The sequence below is a fragment of the Tribolium madens genome, unplaced genomic scaffold (assembly GCF_015345945.1).
Source record: "Tribolium madens isolate multiple individuals breed KSU strain unplaced genomic scaffold, Tmad_KSU_1.1 Scaffold_97;HRSCAF=244;Tcas5.2_LG3a, whole genome shotgun sequence".
In the NCBI taxonomy this organism is placed as follows: domain Eukaryota; kingdom Metazoa; phylum Arthropoda; class Insecta; order Coleoptera; family Tenebrionidae; genus Tribolium; species Tribolium madens.
The window spans coordinates 6664337-6684875 of record NW_025401069.1 but is presented as its reverse complement, the minus strand read 5'-3'; the positions used below and the strand labels follow the sequence as shown (position 1 = coordinate 6684875).

The window sequence follows — 20539 nt, the reverse complement described above, 5'->3', positions numbered from 1 at the left end:
TTTGTTTTGTAAATTTTTGGTATTCGTATTTTGTATAATAATCAATTTTGGAAAACAGTTTCCAAATTTCAATAAATTATAATTAAACAAAATGTAACGATAGTTTTTTAATTCGAAATTGGTACAAATGTAATGTTTAAAACCATTTTTGCAAACGTCTAAACCATTAAATAAACAAGCATTTTAGCATCATTTTTCATTTATTTTAAATATAATTATTGTAATACCAATAAAATACAAAAATTGCATTTTTGTTGTGATTCACCAGTTGCAAATTTATTGGAAGAAAATAATGATAGTCTCAACCCTTGCCAACTTTGTATAATATGGTTAAGTAATTTGAAACAATATTGATTGTTATTAATGTTTACTTACTTTTTGATAATTCCATTTGCTACTAATTCTTCAAAAAGTGATTCTGTGGTTCGGTCGGGAGTCAAGTCTTTTTCTTTTTTCTTCTTTCCCTTTTTGCCTCCTTTTCTAGTCTTTTTACTACTTTTCTTTTTTCCTTTATGACCTCGATCTTTATCCATAGCTTCCTGGCAGCACGAAAAAACAATTAGTTTATTTTTAAATACATATATTAATAAAAACAATGAAACTATTAGTTTGAATTAAACACAATTTAAAAATTTCGACTTTATACCTGCAGCAATAATAATTCTCCTTTCATCATTTCGTCAACCACTTTCCTTAGTTCATTTTCCATATTAGTCATTTGCTCATGTTCTATTATATTCATGTAATGGAATTGTTTGGGATTTTCCGATTCGTCTTTATTTTTCCAAATTTCATCGTACTCTTCTTTGCGAGCATTCAACTCAGGCACAAACGCAGAAACCATTGCTTTAGTACTAACTTCCTCTCCTTCTTCACCTTCTTGCTTGGCTTCTTTCTGTTTTGGACCCTTATCTTTTTTTGTTTTCGAATCTTTGGATGAAATTTGGGTAGATTTGCTCAATTCGCTGTCCGTACCTAAAACATTCTAAATGAATATCAAAAATTAAACAGTAAAAGTAGAACCTTGTCTACTAAACAATAATCTTGAAGCAGCTCTCTCAGATCCTGTATACTCCGGTATTTTCCCAGTTTGTGTCTTATACTCGTGCAACCAGCCCCTCACTTGGTCACTCAACTGTTCCAAAACAACTCCTCTTTGGTACTTCTCCATGTGTTCTCTGCTTTTCTTCACATCATTTTCGTACTTTAACTGTCTTTCTTCCTGTAAACGTCGTCGATACTCTTTAATTTCTAAATCCTTGAGTATTTCAGCACTTTGAGTCTTCGGTGGTGGTATCATCCCAATCAACAACATTTCTTGCAGTTTTCTGCGTCGAGTGGCCCTCCGAGCCACATACCCCCTCCATATTTTCTGGATACGCAAAGCTGCGGGTAAGCTAATTCCTCCCCTTTGTTCGTTTTCATCATCCTCTTCACCCACCACTGGTTTAGTTTTCTCTTTCATGTTTCTAATTTCTCGCATGAATTGTGCTCTGAGTCGGCCTTGTCTTGCTCTTTCGTGGACTTGGATAATCAGAATTGCTTGCTGTTCAGTCATTGGTGGTTTGGTTTCTAGTTTATCAAGGAAACCCAATTTGCCTAACACGCTCTCTATTAAATTTTTCTGATATTGTAATTCTTTTCGGCGCTCGTTTCGGAAACACGAAGGGACTTTCAGTTCACTTTGTTCAGGTGTTAGTTTTAGTTGTTCGAGGACATCGCCACAGTGGGTCCACTCGCTGAGATCTGCTTCGACGAGGTCGTACTTGAGCTCGAGGATCCTTCCTAGTGTTGCTTCCAACAGTTTTCGAATTAGTCTTCGTTTTTGCGGTTGCACCATTTGATCTACACATTCCGAAAGAACGTTTGATACTAAAATGTATCTGACGTAGAGAGTGGACAGTAATTGGCGCTGTTCTCTTCTGTCTACTTGCACAGCTTCGCTCTGAAGCGTTTCTGCTAGTAATTGTTGAACTTGTTTCCATTCGGAATCGTAGGTTTTGTGAGACATTTTGAAAACACAGAACAGATTTTTGCGGATCTCAAACCCAAACACGAAATATTTCTACATTGTTTGATCAATAATTTGGAGTATCCATGCAAGGGGAAACACATACGAGTATGTAACTTATTTTTTATACAGGGTGACCCAGGGGTGCGTGCATTTTTAACAATTTTTTTTATCGAAGTTATCGACATGATTTTTTTTAAAGGATAAATACAACAATGAGGCACATTATAAAAATATTTCTATTCATATACAGGGTGTCCCAAATAAGATACACAACTAAGTTCTGTTTTTTTTTAATGAAAACCCCAATTTTTTATTACACATCTGGATTCGCTACTAAATTATCATTATAACGTAACTTGGTTTCTTAGACTTACCTGCATTAGTTTTTGACTTATGCCAATTTATGTGTCAAAATTACATCGTATATAGACCCACAAAAAATTCATAACTTCAAAATTATTCAAGGTAATTTAACCAACTTTTTTCCTGTTGATTCCTTAAGCTTTAGCGCGTCTTCTGAGATAAAGGCAAACTCGGAGTCGATGTTCCATCGCGTACTACGATTTTTTGAAAATGACAAAAAACAAATGTCAATAACTCGATTTTTTCAAATACAACACTCTATATTTTATTTCATCATTGTATGGCATTTTTTATGAGCTCTTTGTCGATATAGGATTTATAGGGTCTACTTTGTAAAATTTATGAGATTTTTGCAAAATAAGTAATGTTGATGGTTTTTTTCTTAAAAAAATTATATTTTTATAATGTGCCTCATTGTTGGATCTATCGTTTAAAAAAAATCATGTCGATAACTTGTATAGAAAAAAAGTTATAGAGCGTGCACGAACCCCTGGATCACCCTGTATGTATTTACGTAATGAAACCAGCGAAATGATTTTTTATTAATATTTTTAATAATTAGAATGTCTAACAAAGCCAGAATATAGATACATTCGTTCCTATTATTTATCGACTAAAATCCGTGGAGTTTTCAGCACCAGTTGATAAGGTAGATGCCCAAGTAATGATTGTAACCGAAGTACTGCGGATGGTACCAGTTGTAAGACTTATATTTACTGGGGATTCCGTTAACTTCATATGGAGATGGCTTAGACTGCATGGATGGTTTTCAACGGGATTCAACATCGATTCCAAAAAATACGCCATCAAAGATCCTGTAGTTAGTCCAAAATTATACAATAAAGTCATCATATTGCCTAAAAATTGAGTCTCAAGAAGTGCTCATTTAACAACTAAGCAATACCAGTGAGTTCTCTATAGCGATCGTCCACTTTACTCGGCGCCTGAATCATGGGGACGCTCCCCAGGATTCCATTACTGAAACCCAAAATTAACGCAAAGGTGAACGCAGTCACCTCTGCTGAAAAAATGGGATTGGCTCTTGGTGCCACACACATGATCATCAAAGGAATCATTATGAGTCGTGCGACTGAACATCGAACTAATCGACCACCAGTCCAATATCGCGACGACGAGGCTAACATTTTACCGACTAAATCAGCTCCGTTGAACAACGCCATCATCAGAATTGGCATCCACGAACCCAGACGACAACTAATAATTTCAGAAGCTATTCCTGGGTACAAACACAATGTGGCAAAATAAACCAAACAAATCGATATCATGTATGGATGAATCGCCTTTGTGATTTCCCACCGTGCCAACAAACCTCCTAAAAATCCGATTTGAGTTCATTTTGACCACATTCGTGTATTTGGTACTTTTTATGCCGCTCAGTCCTCCAGCAGTACTCACACTTTGTCTACCTCTAATAACCACATCTTCGACTTTGTACGTTGGTACCGGGACGGGAGCTGACGGTTCGTATGCTGGGTTGGCAAAACTGAGAGTATTGCCCGGTGGGGGGCTATTCTGTATTTTCAAAACCCCGTATTGGGCATCATTTGTTTCTATCTGGAATCACTAATTTGAAAAAGTCAATAGATTTTTAATGAATTACCAGTCCTGCATCTTCACTCGGCTCAAGTGTAATTCTAGTCTTAGCCCTCTCGCATAAAGCTATATAGAATTGTATAAAATCAGTTCTTCTGATAAGATGATACATGGCGAAACATGTAGCTACAGCTGAAACTGATACAGTGAAAAAGTATATTGTACTTCCCCGGATTTCTGGTATCAAAAATCTGGTAAGGACCCGTACTGATGATGTAAAGACTCCAGAAGCACCTGAAATTAGTACTTTGACGGAGGAGTTTTCAGGTTTTTGTTTGACTTACTTTCACCTACCATCACTGCTTGGGTGTATCGAGCCGGCAGCATACTTGTATAACCGTAAAAACTAGATTGTTGTACTAAAAATTGCAAAAATTGGCAACCTTGTAATACAACAGGGTAAAGTACCTGTGCAACCGACTGCTACGACGGCTACAGCTGCTAAGTTAACACCATAAGAAGTGGCAGTGCCGAAAGCTTCCCACCAAACTTCACAAACAACAACAAATATCAAAGTGATAAAAGACATGATATATCCTGAAACAATGTTTTGAAACAAACTGTTTTAATATGGCGGAGTTCTACCGAAATTGATTCTAGAATTAAGGGTAAAAGTCTCAACCAACAAGTTATTCCCAAGAACAGTCAAAAAAGCAACAGCGATGTACACCAAAGACATGTCAAAAACAACAGGAGTGTCAGGATATCTTACTTTGAAATAATCCATTGCCATTATAAAACTGCAAAGGCAAATATTATTTGTGTAGGTAAAGGTCAGGGTTCACTGATCTACCTATTGTAAGGGAGAAGAAAACCAGCACCACCAAGGACAAACGATAAATAGACAGCATTATACGAATCTATGGGGGGTGATATATTTGCAAATCCGTTACTATTGTGAAAATCGTTTCGCCGACGAGATTTTCCCAATTTGGAATAACCGTGCGCATCGCTGGACTCTTCCATCATACGGTTTTCAAACGAAACGGACTACTAATTGTTTTTATGCATATTTAGAAGAGTATTTCACTGACACCTTTTATTATTAACGAGTTATTAACTAATGTTTTAGATGGATAAAATAAATATTGGAAAATCATTACACTTTACATTTTTACAACAGATATCTTGCGCATGTTTCTGGATCTATTGATTTCAAAATTGCGCTTGCGGAGGAAGTTAAATTAATTTTTTGGTAGTTTAAAATATATGTTTTTGTATTTAGTATTTATTAGAGAATAGTGACTGTTTTTGAAAATTGCAATAAAATATTTTGCACTAAATTCGTAATTTGATATAGGCAACTGGTCGTGCACAAGTGTTTAGTGGGTTGCACATTTTATGTTTCAATAATTTAATTTTCGTTAATAATTTACATTGGGTTGCATTAATTAAAATAATTGTTGAGTATTACTGTTTGTACCGTTGAATTTTAAAATTAAATAAATTTCCAAAAATGGGAATCGTGTATTTCCGTGCGAGTTCGTTGACCAATCGGCCTTCATCCATCATCTGACATCTGTTGATAATTCTGTGTATTTCATTCCTGTCAACTGTAAGTGCAAAATACCATGAAATTGAGATTAAAAAATTCGTATTGGCCATTGCCAATGCGTGAACTGTTTATCCTGCTGTTGATTTAAATTTACAAATCCTGCAGTGAGTCCTAGCCCCCCCAGCATCCCATTTTTTGCATAAACAAAGGCGATGTCATTCGTCAAATCAGGTGATTTTTTTGCAAGAAATTTATGACGAGTACGGAGTGTTTTCTACAGTAAACATGTAAATAGTGTGGTGACTGTGTAGAACAATAACACAATGGGTGCTAAACCGAGTACAGCGAACGGGACGCAGAGCCCCCGCACGAGGGCTTTCTCGACGAGCAGCAGTTCGGAGGTCGTCACCGCTCCGGGGTTCCGCTTCATGAGGTCCTTGGGGATGGACATGTCCAGCGATCGGCAGAGGGCCCGCTCGTTGTCAAGCGTTCCCGATTTACATACTAGTCATGAAACTATTGCCATACCGGCGACGGGTGCCAGCTTCGACGTCTCCACGGGGGCCAGCCCCGAGACGGACAGCAGCTCGGCGGAGGACACGGCGGGGGCTCTGGCTTCCGCCGCCTCCAGCATCGCCCTGGGACGGGTCTACGCTGCACATTCGCTACCTTCGCATATTTGGTCGCTAAATGGTAAGTGCGGATGGGGCCCAGGGTCGATATCTATCAAGACATCTTATTCTAGAGTGTTAAGTAGAACTATAGAGCATAAATTAAGTATTTCACAATTTTTGTTACGGATGTTTTGTAAGGAAAAGAAAGTAAACAGGCCTATACCCGATGGAAAATTTTATTAATACCAAACGAGATTGCGAATTGTGTTCAATAATTTGGGAACATTGCAATTTTGGAGTTATAAAGGTGTTTTGAAAAATTGCATTGTCATATTATTTGTTATGCGAAATTGTTTATAAACAGCAAACTATTTTATAAATTTTCATTGTTCAAGGTTGGCGATAATGATATCTATCTTGCGTCAAATTTTGAACATGTGGTTTTCCTTTTTAGTTATTTTATAAAAAAATATTTGCCCATTTTGTAATCTTTTTTTCAACAGAAACAGCTGTGTAGTGAGTTTGCTTTATCGGCTTACCCTCAACGTAGATACAGATTTTTCTTTATAAATATGCACTTCATTATTTCATTAAAAAATTATTCGGTGCAGGTTTAAAGATTATTTGTTAGATTATATTTAAGTCATTTCCTTTATTTTTATTAAGGCAGAATAATTGACTTAAAGTACTATACATCTAAGCGGTAACTAACTTTATGAAAGGAAATTTTATGATTCATAAAAAGGATTATTTAAAGGGAAAATTGCTTGTGTGATGGAAAATGGGAAATCTGAAATAACAGATCAGATATTTTCTTAACTAGTCTGTTTTTTTTTTAATGGAAATGCCAAACCGTCTTAACGTTGGCACCCCTAACAAATTTAATCATGGTAGTTTTAAGAAAGGAAATTGGCAGTTCCTATTTTTCTAAGATCGTCTAAGAAAATTTAGAAATGAAAACACAAAAACAGTTCTTGGAAATTTGAAGACGAAAAGTGTGCAAGCAAAAGTCAAAAAAAAGACCACCGCTAAAATTTAGACGCAATTTGTAATGCAGGTTTGCTAAACATTCTCAAATTTTTAGTAAGAAATTGATGAAAATGCAACATAAACATCAAAGAGAAAGAACGCAATTAAATTAGTAGGTTTGGTTGTACCGTTTTTGAAGACGAGTTGAAAAACTAACTAATTTTGAAACTAAAACCGAAGGAGAATTTAGAAAATGAGTTTTGAGCTGATCAAACTCTTCTTGTATCTTTTGCAAAATATTTTTTTTTGTATAGACTCTTTTTTATTAAAGATTTTTTTAGTGAGAAGCCCATTTTTGTCCACAACATTGTAGGTACTTACTATAGTGTGTTATATCAATATTATTAGCACTGAATTAGGACATTAGGTAGTGATATCTGTCCTTAGGTATTCGATTATAAAGGCTTACAAAGAGCAAACAAGCACACAAGATTCGCAAAAGTCAAAATTTTAACAATATCACAACATGAAACATAACCATAATTTTTTAACAAAATTTCTAGGGACAAAAACAAAACACAAACAAAATCTGTGGCTATAGAGATAAGCTGCTACCAATTTTTTCACCAAAATTTTGACTTGGTAATTTCCATTAAAAAAAAAACTTTATTATCAAATTTTTGCATATTTTTGTATACATATCTGGTGCCACATTTCTAGTTTTTTCTTGGCCTTTTTATTTAGAAAAATGCTGGTTGCCATTTTTCGGATCGAATTGAAACAGAATATAAATTATCCTTGTAACAAATTGTTACTTTTTATACATTGCGATCAAAAAGTTTATCTGTCAAGCAAGCCTAGAAATTTAAAACGTGTGTCTGCGGAAGATAAAATGTCACAATGGTAAATAAGAAATGTCAAAATATTTTTTTTTGTAAACTGTAACAACAAATCGTGGTGAACTATTTGTATGAATAAACTCCAACTACAACTCATTTTAGGGTGTTTTAAGACGTTTCATACAGTAATTTAATTTGTTTAGATCAATATATTAATTTTTATAAAATAACTTATCTGACATACAAACTTCCAAGCGACATTCGTCCTCAACTAGTACGCCTACTTAATAGAAAGACTTTTTGATCGCACTGTACTTTGCCATAAAGTCTGTAAGGTCTAGGATTCTCCTGTATTATTGTGAAAAAATTATTTTCTTCAATAATTCGCAATAACATCAAATACTCGAATTATAAATAGTAATAACATATTTTAATTAATTCAGTGTTGTGGAATCCGGAGTTAAAAGTATTTTTCAAAGAACAGTTAATTTATTTGTTTTTATAATTATTATTTACTTCATATATGCAAATGAGAAACTGTTGAACGTTTGTGTTGATTATTTGTTGCATCTAGTTTTATTTAAATTTGTATTTGTATTGTTTCGCGAGTAATTGCAAAATGAGTTTATTTTTATGAACTGAAAATTGTAATTGTAGAAAAATATTCGTTGTAATAACTTAACTTTTTAATTGTAATAAATTTTGATTTCAGTCTTGTCAATTTTTCCTAGACATAATAATATGTTCCTATTCTTTACAATTTTGACGTAATTATAATTAAATTGTTTTTATCAAATAATCGCATATTGGTTAACACTACAAGCCTTGGAATCTCATCTCTAGTAATTCAGATACCCTTGTTTATACAATAACTGATTACTTATCAAACTAAATATAGACAACGGGGTTAAATTGAAATTTGAATTGAATATTGTAATAACATTAATTATCTGTTCACGATGGTAATGACTAGACTTCGGCTAATAATTTTCTATTTATCTTTTTCATGATCATACGTATTTTTATAGTAGTATGTGAAAAAATCCGATATTCCACCTGTGATAAGAGCAGACAGAAAGTAGCAACAACCTTGAAATTTTAATAGAAGTGCCCTTCGTAATAACAAAACAATTGAATACGTTTAAAATACAATGACATTTCTGCGAAGTGAAAATTTCAACTCATTTCACTGCAGACTGGAGAACTATTTTTGTTGAAATGTGAGCAGCATATGCAGTAAAACATAATACTTCTAATTAATTTTTTTTTGACAAAATCCCTCAAAAAATTCTACTTTAGCTAGGATTCTGTTTACGTTTACAACAGAAAAGTAATTAAATTAAAATAAATAGGAGTAATGTATAAGAATCGGTTCCAAGGTTCAAGTCGATGATTTGAAACAAAGATTAAAAAAGTGTCATGATTCCATATTAAGAGTACATTTAACAGTATTTGCGAAGTATTAAGTGTTAGAGGTCGCCGATGTATCATATCTCGGAACGATTTAATTAATTTTTATGGATGTATTTATCCATCACTTTTTATCAAACGTAGTAACATTTTGTTAAACAATTTAATTTACGTTTTTACCATCTCTCTTTCACAGTTCAGACCTACTCCAAGTTGCTATCTTTAGAGCTAGCGATATTGTTTTGTTTTTTTGTGTGTAGAGTGTAGTACTTTAGTTGTTATGATAACCAGTAACGAGTAGGTTGTTTAAGTTGTTGTTAAGAAATAGTAAGCGCTTTGAGGCTTTATGTCGGTAAAGCCATATGTGTTTAAATTTTAGAGTCAGTAGTGTGTTTAACATTTGTTCAAGTGCATCACAATCGACACAATGGGCCAAAATATCTCTTCGCCACAGCCGAATATATCCTCGGTGGCACACAAGGACAAAGGTATATTTAGAATGAAAATTTAATACAATGAATTCAATTTTAGCCCATGTTTTTCATAAATACTAATTATGTTAATTAGCACCTACCACTGTAATTTTTCCACTGCTTATGGGAAAACGTCTATGTCAAAACTGTCAAGTCACAAGGATTTGTTCTACCTGCAATCTAGGAAATGTGTAACGAAAGATAACAAACTGTAAATTCATAATCTGCGTACTAAAATTTAATGTCGATGGAAAATTATGACTACTATCTGGTTGAGGGAAAAAATCCAAAAGTGAGGATTTCTATAATTTTTTTGTATATTTTTTTCGATGAATCCCTGAATTTATTTGAATGGAATTTTCTGAACAATTTTCTTTCTCTGTATTGATAAATGTGTGATTTTAAACGGTCTGTTAAGTACAAATTGTTGAGTGCTTTTACTTTTATGTGTTAATAATAAAATACAATAATAAATTTGGCAAGGTTATCTTGCTTAAAACTCCCAAGCATTGCTTTTAATAAATCTCTTGTTTAGCATATTTTAAACAATTCTGACTGGATTTAAACAATTTTGAAATAATTAATCTTGCATATTATGTTACATTTTTATTACTTAATGTATTTAGCAATAGCGCATTGTATTTTTAAAACTATTTTACAACTTTTTTCATTTGTATTTTTTAGTGTTTGGCACCCAATCAAAATTAAAGCGGAATATAATGCAACTTTATATTTGTTCGTTTTCTCTTACTTCCTGGACGAATTTTTGTTATAAAATTTATTTTGGTGTTTAGTTAAATTTCAACACTATTTTTTATTATTACCTACATTTATAACACTAATTTACCTTGAAATTGATTTTAAAGTTCCGTGAATGAGCTTTCAACTACAATGAACAAAACGCATATTTTTAACTAATATTCGAAATGTAAATATGGAAAATTACTGTCATTTGATAAAATTTAAAAAGTTTTTCTACTTAAAGGGAAATCTTACAATTCTAGTGCTTTAAATAAATCGTAAAACAGCGTTTCTGACCGCAACGAGGAATTTAGGATATGAACAGAAGCCTTAGAAATGTTTTTCGTTATGGCTAGGATTGTTTTTCCATTTCTTTACTGTATTTGTTTTATCCTTGAATCATATTATAGAATAATATGCTACATTGAGGAAATAGATTATAAATATTGTAACTAATATCGTGGGTAGGACATGAAGAACGCCCGCAATTATTTTCAAATGTCACCTTGCCCTTGCGCAAAGAATAGATTCAAATGTTCGCAGGAGAATTATCACATGATGGCAAGTTATTTTTAATTAATTTAATTCCGCAGGTGATAAACAGATTAGAATTAGATTAGATATTTATTGTATTTCCTGTATTAGCGATGTTTCTACACCTAAGATCGCCTCAATGAAAAGTAAATAAACTCGACACTTGTCGTTTTAAACAAAAGTACATAATTTTTTCCAAAACATGGTTTTCGTAATACAGTGATAAAGATAATGAGTAATATTTTATTTTGAGTGTTTATTAATGTGAATGGAAGATTATAGTTTCGGTTAAAAAACCCATGGTCGCTCAAAATTTGATTAATAAAAAATCTGGTGTGAACATCACACAACTTTCCTTATCCAACTTATTTGTCCTTACGACAATAATTTAGTGTTAGAAATCCGAGTAGCAAACCTAACGTTTGCCTTGGTACCACCTGCCGGATTACACACGAAATAGATCATAGTTGCCGCGGGTTCGAGTTTGGGGTGCAATTTTTTTTAGTTTGGTACCCATTATTATTTTTATTTTATCACATTTTACTGTTTAATAAGGTATATTTCATGATTGTAAATAATTTTTATCCCCATGAATTTATTTATAGTATCTTCAACCGTATAATTTTGATTGTTGGTCTTTGCGGCCGAACGGTGCGACCGATTTTTACCAAATGCACAGCAAATAGAGAGAATGACAATATTACAAATGATTTTTTTGGAGTCAAATAGGTCACGAATAAGTAATTTCTGAATAAAGAAGGATCTGTATGATAACTTATAACTGAATAGGGTACAAATCTGGGCCCTTCTTAAGCTTTTTTTTTTTTAATTTTCATTCCATCGCTGGAAGAGATTTTAGCAAAATCTACTTTTTCCAAGAAAATTAATAAGAACATTTTTTTGGTGAAAGCTTCTAAATAATTATCCACGTTTTTAATCTTGAAAGGATCAATTTCAATACAAAAAAAACTAACATTAAAAACGCTGTTTAAAACAATAGATATGCATATTATTTTAGCTTTTTAATTCCGTAACTATAACAGATAAATGTTGTTTATTTTGTATTCAATGTTAAAGAGTGCTTTTGTCTACTAATTTCAGTAGATAAAGTAGTCTTTCATCGTCTTGTAAAATAAAGTAATTTTTATCTACTGTTTATATTCAAGAAATTCTGGTTTAAAACGAAATATTATACACGACGATAAAGATTGTTGATCTACTCGTGAAAAAAGTCCACTTCGTCACTCGTAAACTTAACCTTTTCACTCGTAGATAACCAATTTCTTTATCGTCATGTATAAATAAGTATTATTAATAATAAAAGGGTAAATTAACTGAGAATATTTTACAATGTACCTATTCATATTAAATATTAATTTTTTGATCTAAAATATTTATCAGATTTTTTCAGATACCAAAAATTTAAAGTAAAAAAAGGAGTAGACAACGTGATTTTTTTTAATCTCCAGTTTGTATTTGTAAAATAGCTAATCCCAATCTATTTAAAACTCTTTTTAATTTACACCTAAAGAGATAAAGAATGTATTTAACAACGGTTATGCCATTTTGATAATCATAATTATTGCATTGCATATTTTGAAAGTTTTTCGTCCAAAGGATGTTTCAAGTTAATAAATCGCAGAAAAGCAGGATTAGCTATTGCTAGATTTTTAATTTTTCATTGCTATAATTAGTACCTACAAAGTTATTAAGAATGATTATACTGATTTGACTTTACTGAATTTTATTATTAAATGGTGCAACAGGAATTTCGTCTGCAGTCCTGTAAAAAAGTAAAAGTCTATTTTTGTTATTAATATTTTTTAGAATATCTTTAAAAGTTAGATTTTTCAAACAGCCGCACTCTTATTTTCAAATTATTTTTTAAAAGAATTATAAAAAATGTTCTGTACGTATCATTGTTTTTTATTTCTCGTATAGTAAATTATACAGAGTGGTTATAAATGATTTTCATCTAGCCAGCTGTGAATTTTCCATGTAAAATAAAAAATGCCGCTTTACGAAAATAGGGGTACCTACTTGTTGTAACTCAAAATTAAAAAATCGCCGTTTACTAAGCATCCACTTCGAAAATAGACTTCAATTATAAACTTGTTTTCTTCCAAAGTATACATTATTATCAATTATTATTGGAAATTAGTTGAAACAATAAAAATTTAATTAACAACAMTTTATTATTAATTAATAAGTGACACTAATGACAGAACTAGAGCTTTCAAAAAAGTAGAGCGGCACAAATAAAGTTACATGCAAAAAAAATTCCAAAGCTGGCTAGATGAAAATCATTTATAACCACTCTGTATCTACTCGTAAGGTTAAGTGTGTGGTATCGTAATCTATATCTGTTTTATTGTATCACGTACATGTCGCACCTTTCCCACATGCAACTGTCGGTTGTATTTTTTCTTGTTGGATAAATTTTGCAAAAATTGTGATGCATAAATGATAAATCTGCAGTCGTCAAGCCGATAAAATCGTAGCGATCCATAAAACACAATAATGCTATAATGAAATAGTGTCGCTATGACGATCTTTGGTATACCCAAGGAAAAGAGCAGTCGATCCATTTGCGCATGTTATTCTGACATAATGTATCTAATGATAATCGGAAAATAATCATTTGTATATTGTAAATGTGAGAAACGCGGAGCGAGTTCGTCTCTGCTCCTGCTGTGCAATTAGAAAATATTCGGACGAGTCGGGCGTCGTGTATGCGCCTGACACCATCGCCAAAGGCAGCCACAAAACTCAATTATTACACCGACTATTACCCAGCCGAGATCTTGTAAAGTACTCTTCGGGCAATCAACGTGTTCACAATTAAGAAAAATCCGCAAAATTTCAATTTATTTCCATTCCGTCGCGATCCAGGAACTCGTATCCATTTCGTGATGATGCTGGGTTCCGGGAACGACCTTTGACATTTCGTCTCCGACTTGCTATGGGTATTGTGATCGGATCGTGCGTCCCTGACGAAGAACCAGACACCAACAATCGATTTCATCGAGTTGTTTACGGTAATTATTGATATTTTCAACCCTCACATTACTTTTGTAAATATTCGGTCCGGATGGTTGGCAATATTCTTTTTTTTTTTTCAAGATATTTTGTTATTGTGGTTTATTATCGACCGACACACACTGTATGTATGTACATAAAATTGTTGTAAAGTTGTGTTGAAACTCTAAAATGTGTTTCTACCTCCGTGACAGCAGCGTGCCCCTAAACGCATGATGTTGCTTCAAAGTTTCGCTTATTTTATGTTCGCATTTGACACTTTGTTTCGTGAAAATATTTCTACGGCACGTAAATGTTAAAAAGTGGAAACCCAGTTGTGCTAAGGCACAAATTGTGGTTGTATTTTTTTTTCATTTCTATTATTTTTAGCTTTTATGTTCCGGCTATAATAACATCGCACTGCAGATTCTAATCACATTGATTTATCTTTTACGTTGCGGATGTCATTTTCTATTGTCACATTTAGAAGGATTCCTTTAAATCATTTGTATTTTTATCTTTCAGTCAATTTATGCTGTTTTTAGCAGTATTTTCTAAATGTTACGTCGTTTTTTAATTTGGTACAATTTGTAAGTTATTGAGATATAAGGGGTCTTTGAGTTGACAACAAAGCTGGAAATTTCTGAAGTTTTTCTCATTCAATTAGTAAAAGTAATTTACGTTACAAGTCCAGTAAGTCAAATTTTACAGTACGATTGAGATGCATTTGGAAATAAATACGGTATTACCGGTTCTGATACCGTAATAATTTATTTACCGGACTCTTGCATACTGCATACCAGTACTGATCTTGTAATATCTCACTTCCCGGACCCAAAATGGATTCGGGAAGCTTAATTTACCGGACAATATAAAATAAAACATCTTCTTTGCAACTTAAGAGAAATTAAATCTGAGAGATCATCGCCCCTAAGTGAAGTTATTTAATGTACTGAAATATAATTGAAACAAAATTAAGAGTGAAAAAAATGTTTTTGAAGTGCTTTCAGTAATAACTATTTTATAAATGAAGTTTTATAAATCTAGTCTTGAGAGTTTTAAGTAAAAATTTATAGTGCCAACTAAAATAGTACTTTGTCCTGCGGTCAGTAAAAATTTGAAATTTTTTTACAGACGAAATAAGTAATTTTTTTATGAAAAAAAAAAGTAATTTCTTGGCATGTGTGGTGCATGCAATATTTTTATTCTATTCATAAAGAGATATAAAGATTTAAATATTTTTTAATGTCATCAGATATGCTATAACTTAACTAACAACAAATACATATTTTTGTTTTTACAAGAAAATTGAATATAGGGCACACTGAATTAAATCCATTCATATTTATGTGCGTATTTTATGCCATTTTGTTAACTTTAAGAAGCCTCATCTGTTTATCGAAACTCCAATGCTTTTCTTATTTTAATTAATGCGGAAATTAAAGATATCGATTTTTTTTAATTCGCATGTGATCACCGATTTATCATTTCTTCTTTGCTATATTACCAATAAATTTAGCACGAAATTCAACTTTAGTTAGTCATTCTTTTATATAAAAACCCTAAGTTTACCCAAAAAACTTCGAGTGGGCCAAGCTCGACTCTGTCACATAATCAAATGAATTTTGATCAACATTTCTTTTGGCTTTTTAATGAGTAGTAATACTTAGTAGTACATAGTATGTTTTAATATTATGTATGTTAACTTTAAAATAAAATTTATTAAAAATAATAAAATAATTCTTACACATATACAGGTCACTAAAAAGTATGGATACAGCTAAATATTTTCAGAACGGTTTAGCAGAGCACGTTGATATTTGGGAAACAGTTTACTTATTTTTTGGTCTAAATTCAGGCGGCCAAGAGCTAACGATAGATAAATACATTTCTAAGGCTAAAAATTTTTTTTTCAAAATTTAATTACTTCGATATTTTTTTTAAAAAAGAAAGTATGAATGTGTTCACAAAACTCTGAAAAAAAAACTGTTCTTAAAAATATTAAATTTGACCCTTCTTGACATTAAAAAAAATCAAGTTAGCCTTGTATCCCCAGAACAACTGGAGATAGAAGTTTGATAAACATCTGAGGTAATGGAATTTAAATACTTTTGAGCATATACCAAATTTCAATAAGTTTTTATAAACAGTTTGTAAATATTTAACTCTATCCATACTTTTTAGCGACCCCGTGTATTTAATTACAATACCAAGTTTTGATAAACAGTTTGTATAATATCCATACTTTTTACTTTTACTTTTTTCAGTTTACGGTATTTACGGTACATTATAGAGGGTGTGTCAGAACTCGCACCCAAGAGAAAAAATTCAAGTAAGATAAGATACCAGGAATATGGAAAAAATGTTTAAAAAATTGTATCTGTCAAAAAAATATTTTTTGACATTTGACATTTTTTTATGTCTTTATAATGATACTGAAGATATGTTACAATTTAGGATGCAGCTTCCTTGTTTTCTCTTCTAATAGCCTGTAGAAAAGAATCTTGGAAAATTATTTTGCCAACAGAATTAAATAGAGTCAAAGTGCAAAATTTAAACTCTCGTAATTTCGAAATGTTTATAGATAAAAAAAAATAACTTTTTTTCCATGTTCCTGGTTCCTTATATCGCATTTTTCCCTGAGGCACGAGTTCTAGCGCATCCTATATAGAACATAGACTTAACGTCATTAGTAACATTTTTGTTAAGTTCTTCATTTGTTTTGTTTCATTTTCTTCTTCTTGTCTTTCTTGTATTTAAATTTAACATGAGACATGAAATAATATTTACTATAATACCATATTTACACAAAGCGAAACCATTACATTACATTTCGCATCAAAAGTTGTTAATTTGATAAAAGATTCATAAACAATGTTTATAAATATGCAGGTTTGCTGTGATAAGGAGATCAATTTGTAACTTATATGTTATACAACAGATTTTAACAAATATTATCGGATACCTACTTATGCATATTTAATTAATTAAAAATCAATGAAACAGCTTTGAATGGAGTAAAAACATGCAGGAAAACACTTAAGTTATTACCAAAGACCTAATTTACGCATTTTTTCAATAGGAATAATTGTGAAATACAATTTTAGTACTGGTGTTTTCATTTTGTTTTTTTTTTTCATAATTATTCTTATTGCTTTACCTACGAGTATATTAACAACAGTTTTTAGAGAACAAAATTTATTGGGAATAAACAAATTGGAGGTGTACGAACATATCCTATAATGGTTTAAGTAATGCTAAATTGAGCTGTTTAATTATTTGAAAAATAGTCTAATGGCTGTCTCTGGATATTATACATATGTAAACTAAGCAAACAAGGGAAAGTTATTACTTTAATTATTAATCTTCTAGTGATGCAGTCTAGGAACTTATTTTGTCAACAACCTAAGAAAATGTGTACATACTTTATGACGCGCGTTAAGGTAAACTGATACTTCAGGTAATGTCGAATGCCGATGTCAAGGTTTGGAAAAAAAATGATAATCAATTATGCATTGAACTTCCATAATGATACTAATGGTATTAATATTGACTTTTTCTCTCTAAATGAATATCGCTGTTGGTGTAATTGTTAAGTACCTTTTGGATAATTAAAAGTCTAAACAATCAACAATAACGAAAAATTAAAATGCAACTTGCAAATCAATTCTAAGGGATATTAAAGCTAGCTGAACCGAAAACCCTTTTAACGTGTGATGCAGTCATTAAGTAATAAAAAACAAAAACCAAAAACCCATTTATCGGATTTTAATTTGAAGTGTTGAACAACACAAGCTATTGATTTTGGCCAACACTCACAGTTCAGGGTTTCTTAACTTTAAAACTTTTCATATCCAACATTCATTTATATCAATCTTTTATCAATAATAGCAATATTAAGTACAAATCGCTGTATAAAATTACACTTTTCACATTGATAAAATGAAAAAACTAATTGAAATAAACGGTATGTTGGCATTGATTTTTGATTTAAAGTATATACACGCTATTCTCACGCTGATTAAAAATTAACCATAAATAACTTTGCCATTGAATTAGGAGGAAACGACTTCCAAGATTAATATTTACATTCTTTTAAAATAAATAAAACTTGAAAATTTAATTTTAGTGACGTGTGCTAATTTGTTTTTCTTTGTTTCAGGGATCAAATGCCCAGTTTGCAGCAAGTTTGTTATTCCTGATGACATTGAATGTCACCTAGTCATGTGCCTCACTAAACCACGGCTTTCCTACAACGGTAAAAAGTCACTAGTGCTTGAAATAATCGTGTAAATTATTTTGTCTTGCAGAAGACATTTTGACTGACGATAAAGGAGAGTGTGTGATATGCCTAGAAGAATTAAACCAAGGAGATGTAATAGCTCGTCTTCCTTGCCTCTGTATATATCATAAGATGTCAGTTTTTGCGTCTCAAGTCGCAGAAATATTAAAAGATTTTTTTCAGGTGCATAGATCGGTGGTTCGAAGTAAACCGGTCGTGTCCTGAACACCCAGGCGATTAGCAAAGTACCGAAGTCAGCTAGGGTTGTATATATATGTAAATAAATTGCTGAAGTGAATTGTGAGGAACAATCTTAATTAATGCAGTAGCTACAGTACACTATAGCGGTCTTCAGACGAAGATTCAACAATAGTTACCTATTCTATTTAGTTAAATACCACACTTTTATTACGTTCGGGTCATTTTTACGACTTTCTACATTGGATTTTATATCATTATCATTACCAAGGCATTAGACAATTAACATTGTTATACGAGTAGTGTTACATATCAGTTCGTTTTTAATACAAAATGTAAGACACAAGAAACGTTTTTTTGATTGAAAAAAGTGGCAGCTCAAGAGAATTTATTTTTGATACCTTCATACGACAACTACTAGTTTCTAATTTATCAAATTGGTTAATTGTGAAACTTGTCACATGATATTTGTTTTAATGTATTCCGAATATAGTAAGATAAAACATTCATAAATACGCTTTATATTATACTGTAAGGCTCAATTTAAGCCGATGTTACAATTTGTTTCAAATTTAAGCATTTTTAGATAATTGATTTGATCTGAAGTGGGCCAACGCTAAAAACCGTAATTACGGTCCATGGTTACGTAAAATGGAGGAAAAGTCGCTCTTTATTTTATATTTTTAACTACTGGTACGCGCTTTAATTTCTGTTGTGTTAATTAAATTTTTTTCATGGTTACGTTTTTGTATAGCAGCGTTTCAATAAATATAATGAAATTGTTACGTTTTATACGTTTTGTTGACTTACCGTTGCTTGTATATCATAATGAAACATTAAAACTGTTAAATGTGTAAATTGAATGCGTTCTTTTAATAAAAATAAACAAAAGCCTTGGTCATGTTAGTTCAGTACCAAAACAGACCGGTAGTGATACAAACAACCTATTTTTTATTCTAGCTAACGTGAATGTGAAATCAACCAAAGACTTTTTGTTAAAGTGATTTAATATAAGGTGCTATAAGTAAGCAAAATAATAAATTATGTTACCTATATGAGTAAATATGTATGTGGAATTTAATGGTCTGGGATTAATTTCAATGTTATTTTAATTACTCGCTCGATTAAAAAGTGCCATAATTTAAAAACAGATTTATTTCTTTTTTTTTTCGATTTAATTCCATTATGTCCAGACCGGTGAGCAGCATCTGACGAGTGTGACTGAAACGTGGTGATTCGTATTTTGTAATCATTTTAGTTATTAATCTTTTATTTAGGTTATTGTAAAAAATAATAATTAAGATGTAGCCTTGTAGTGATAAATAATAAATGCCATTTTCACAATAAATAAGACTTTTTGAACCGTACCTAACACGACTGAACCCAATTTATCAATTCCTATACTTTTTAAATCTCAACCCAATGGTAAGTGTAACAAGATTATGAATTGCCGATTAATAGACGAGTATGTTATACTTTTCATGATGCATAAAGTTTGAAAGTGCGTTCTACGTTTATTAAAAAATTAAACATTAAACTTTATTTTTTAAGTAGGTTATTTTGTTCGTAGCCGTTCATTTCAATTATTACGAAAGTTATAATTTTAATTATGTAGCGTGGTTTTTCCAGTTTTAGGGTTTCTTGAATTTAAATGTGCAGTTATGGAGGGTAAAGGTGAGTGCGTGTTTTAGAAGCTACATGCAAAATATAAATTAAGGAACAAATTTTGTTGATCACCTTTTATTTTTAAGTCCCATAGCAACAGCCAAGTGGTAAACATGTTAATTACGTTTTCTGTTGCAAAATACCATTAATAATTCCGTTGAAATGACAAACACTGAGTATAGAGCGATAATTTATCAATTCGATAAATTCTAAAATTGGGAATGGTACTGCTTGGAAGCAGAACGGACCAATAATATCTCGGACCGCAAGTGTTGCTTAGCAATACTCCCAAAACGAGCCAATCGCATTG

At 31.8% G+C, this 20539-nt stretch overlaps 3 protein-coding genes across 4 annotated transcripts in view; 1 reads left to right on the top strand and 2 right to left on the bottom strand.

Moving 5' to 3' along the window:
* Positions 1–2011, bottom strand: part of LOC123014541 (dynein regulatory complex protein 11) — a 5010-nt gene extending 2999 nt beyond the window's left edge. Inside the window, exons 1-3 of the mRNA XM_044413708.1 lie at positions 1024–2011; positions 647–975; positions 376–539 (exon numbers count right to left, since the gene is read on the bottom strand). Of these exons, the coding sequence (XP_044269643.1) occupies positions 376–539; positions 647–975; positions 1024–2011 (1481 nt within the window). The remainder of the gene's footprint in view (positions 1–375; positions 540–646; positions 976–1023) is intronic.
* A 901-nt stretch (positions 2012–2912) lies between these two features.
* Positions 2913–5127, bottom strand: LOC123014506 (equilibrative nucleoside transporter 4). The gene is made up of 8 exons (XM_044413658.1): positions 4785–5127; positions 4577–4731; positions 4400–4528; positions 4276–4350; positions 3999–4225; positions 3760–3952; positions 3282–3710; positions 2913–3234 (listed from the first exon to the last, which is right to left on the bottom strand). The coding sequence occupies exons 1-8, from the start codon at positions 4958–4960 to the stop codon at positions 2984–2986; spliced, it is 1635 nt and encodes a 544-aa protein (XP_044269593.1). The 5' UTR covers positions 4961–5127; the 3' UTR covers positions 2913–2983.
* A 274-nt stretch (positions 5128–5401) lies between these two features.
* On the top strand, positions 5402–19912 carry LOC123014507 (E3 ubiquitin-protein ligase ZNRF1). Of its 2 annotated transcripts, XM_044413660.1 has the most exons (6): positions 5402–6179; positions 9014–9015; positions 9728–9806; positions 18247–18342; positions 18395–18500; positions 18550–19912. In XM_044413660.1, the coding sequence occupies exons 1-6, from the start codon at positions 5810–5812 to the stop codon at positions 18605–18607; spliced, it is 711 nt and encodes a 236-aa protein (XP_044269595.1). In that variant the 5' UTR covers positions 5402–5809; the 3' UTR covers positions 18608–19912. The 2 variants fall into 2 exon arrangements, with proteins under 2 accessions (XP_044269595.1, XP_044269594.1); XM_044413659.1 differs by lacking the exons at positions 9014–9015; positions 9728–9806 and having other exon boundaries at positions 5489–6179.
* Positions 19913–20539: the final 627 nt, after the last annotated feature.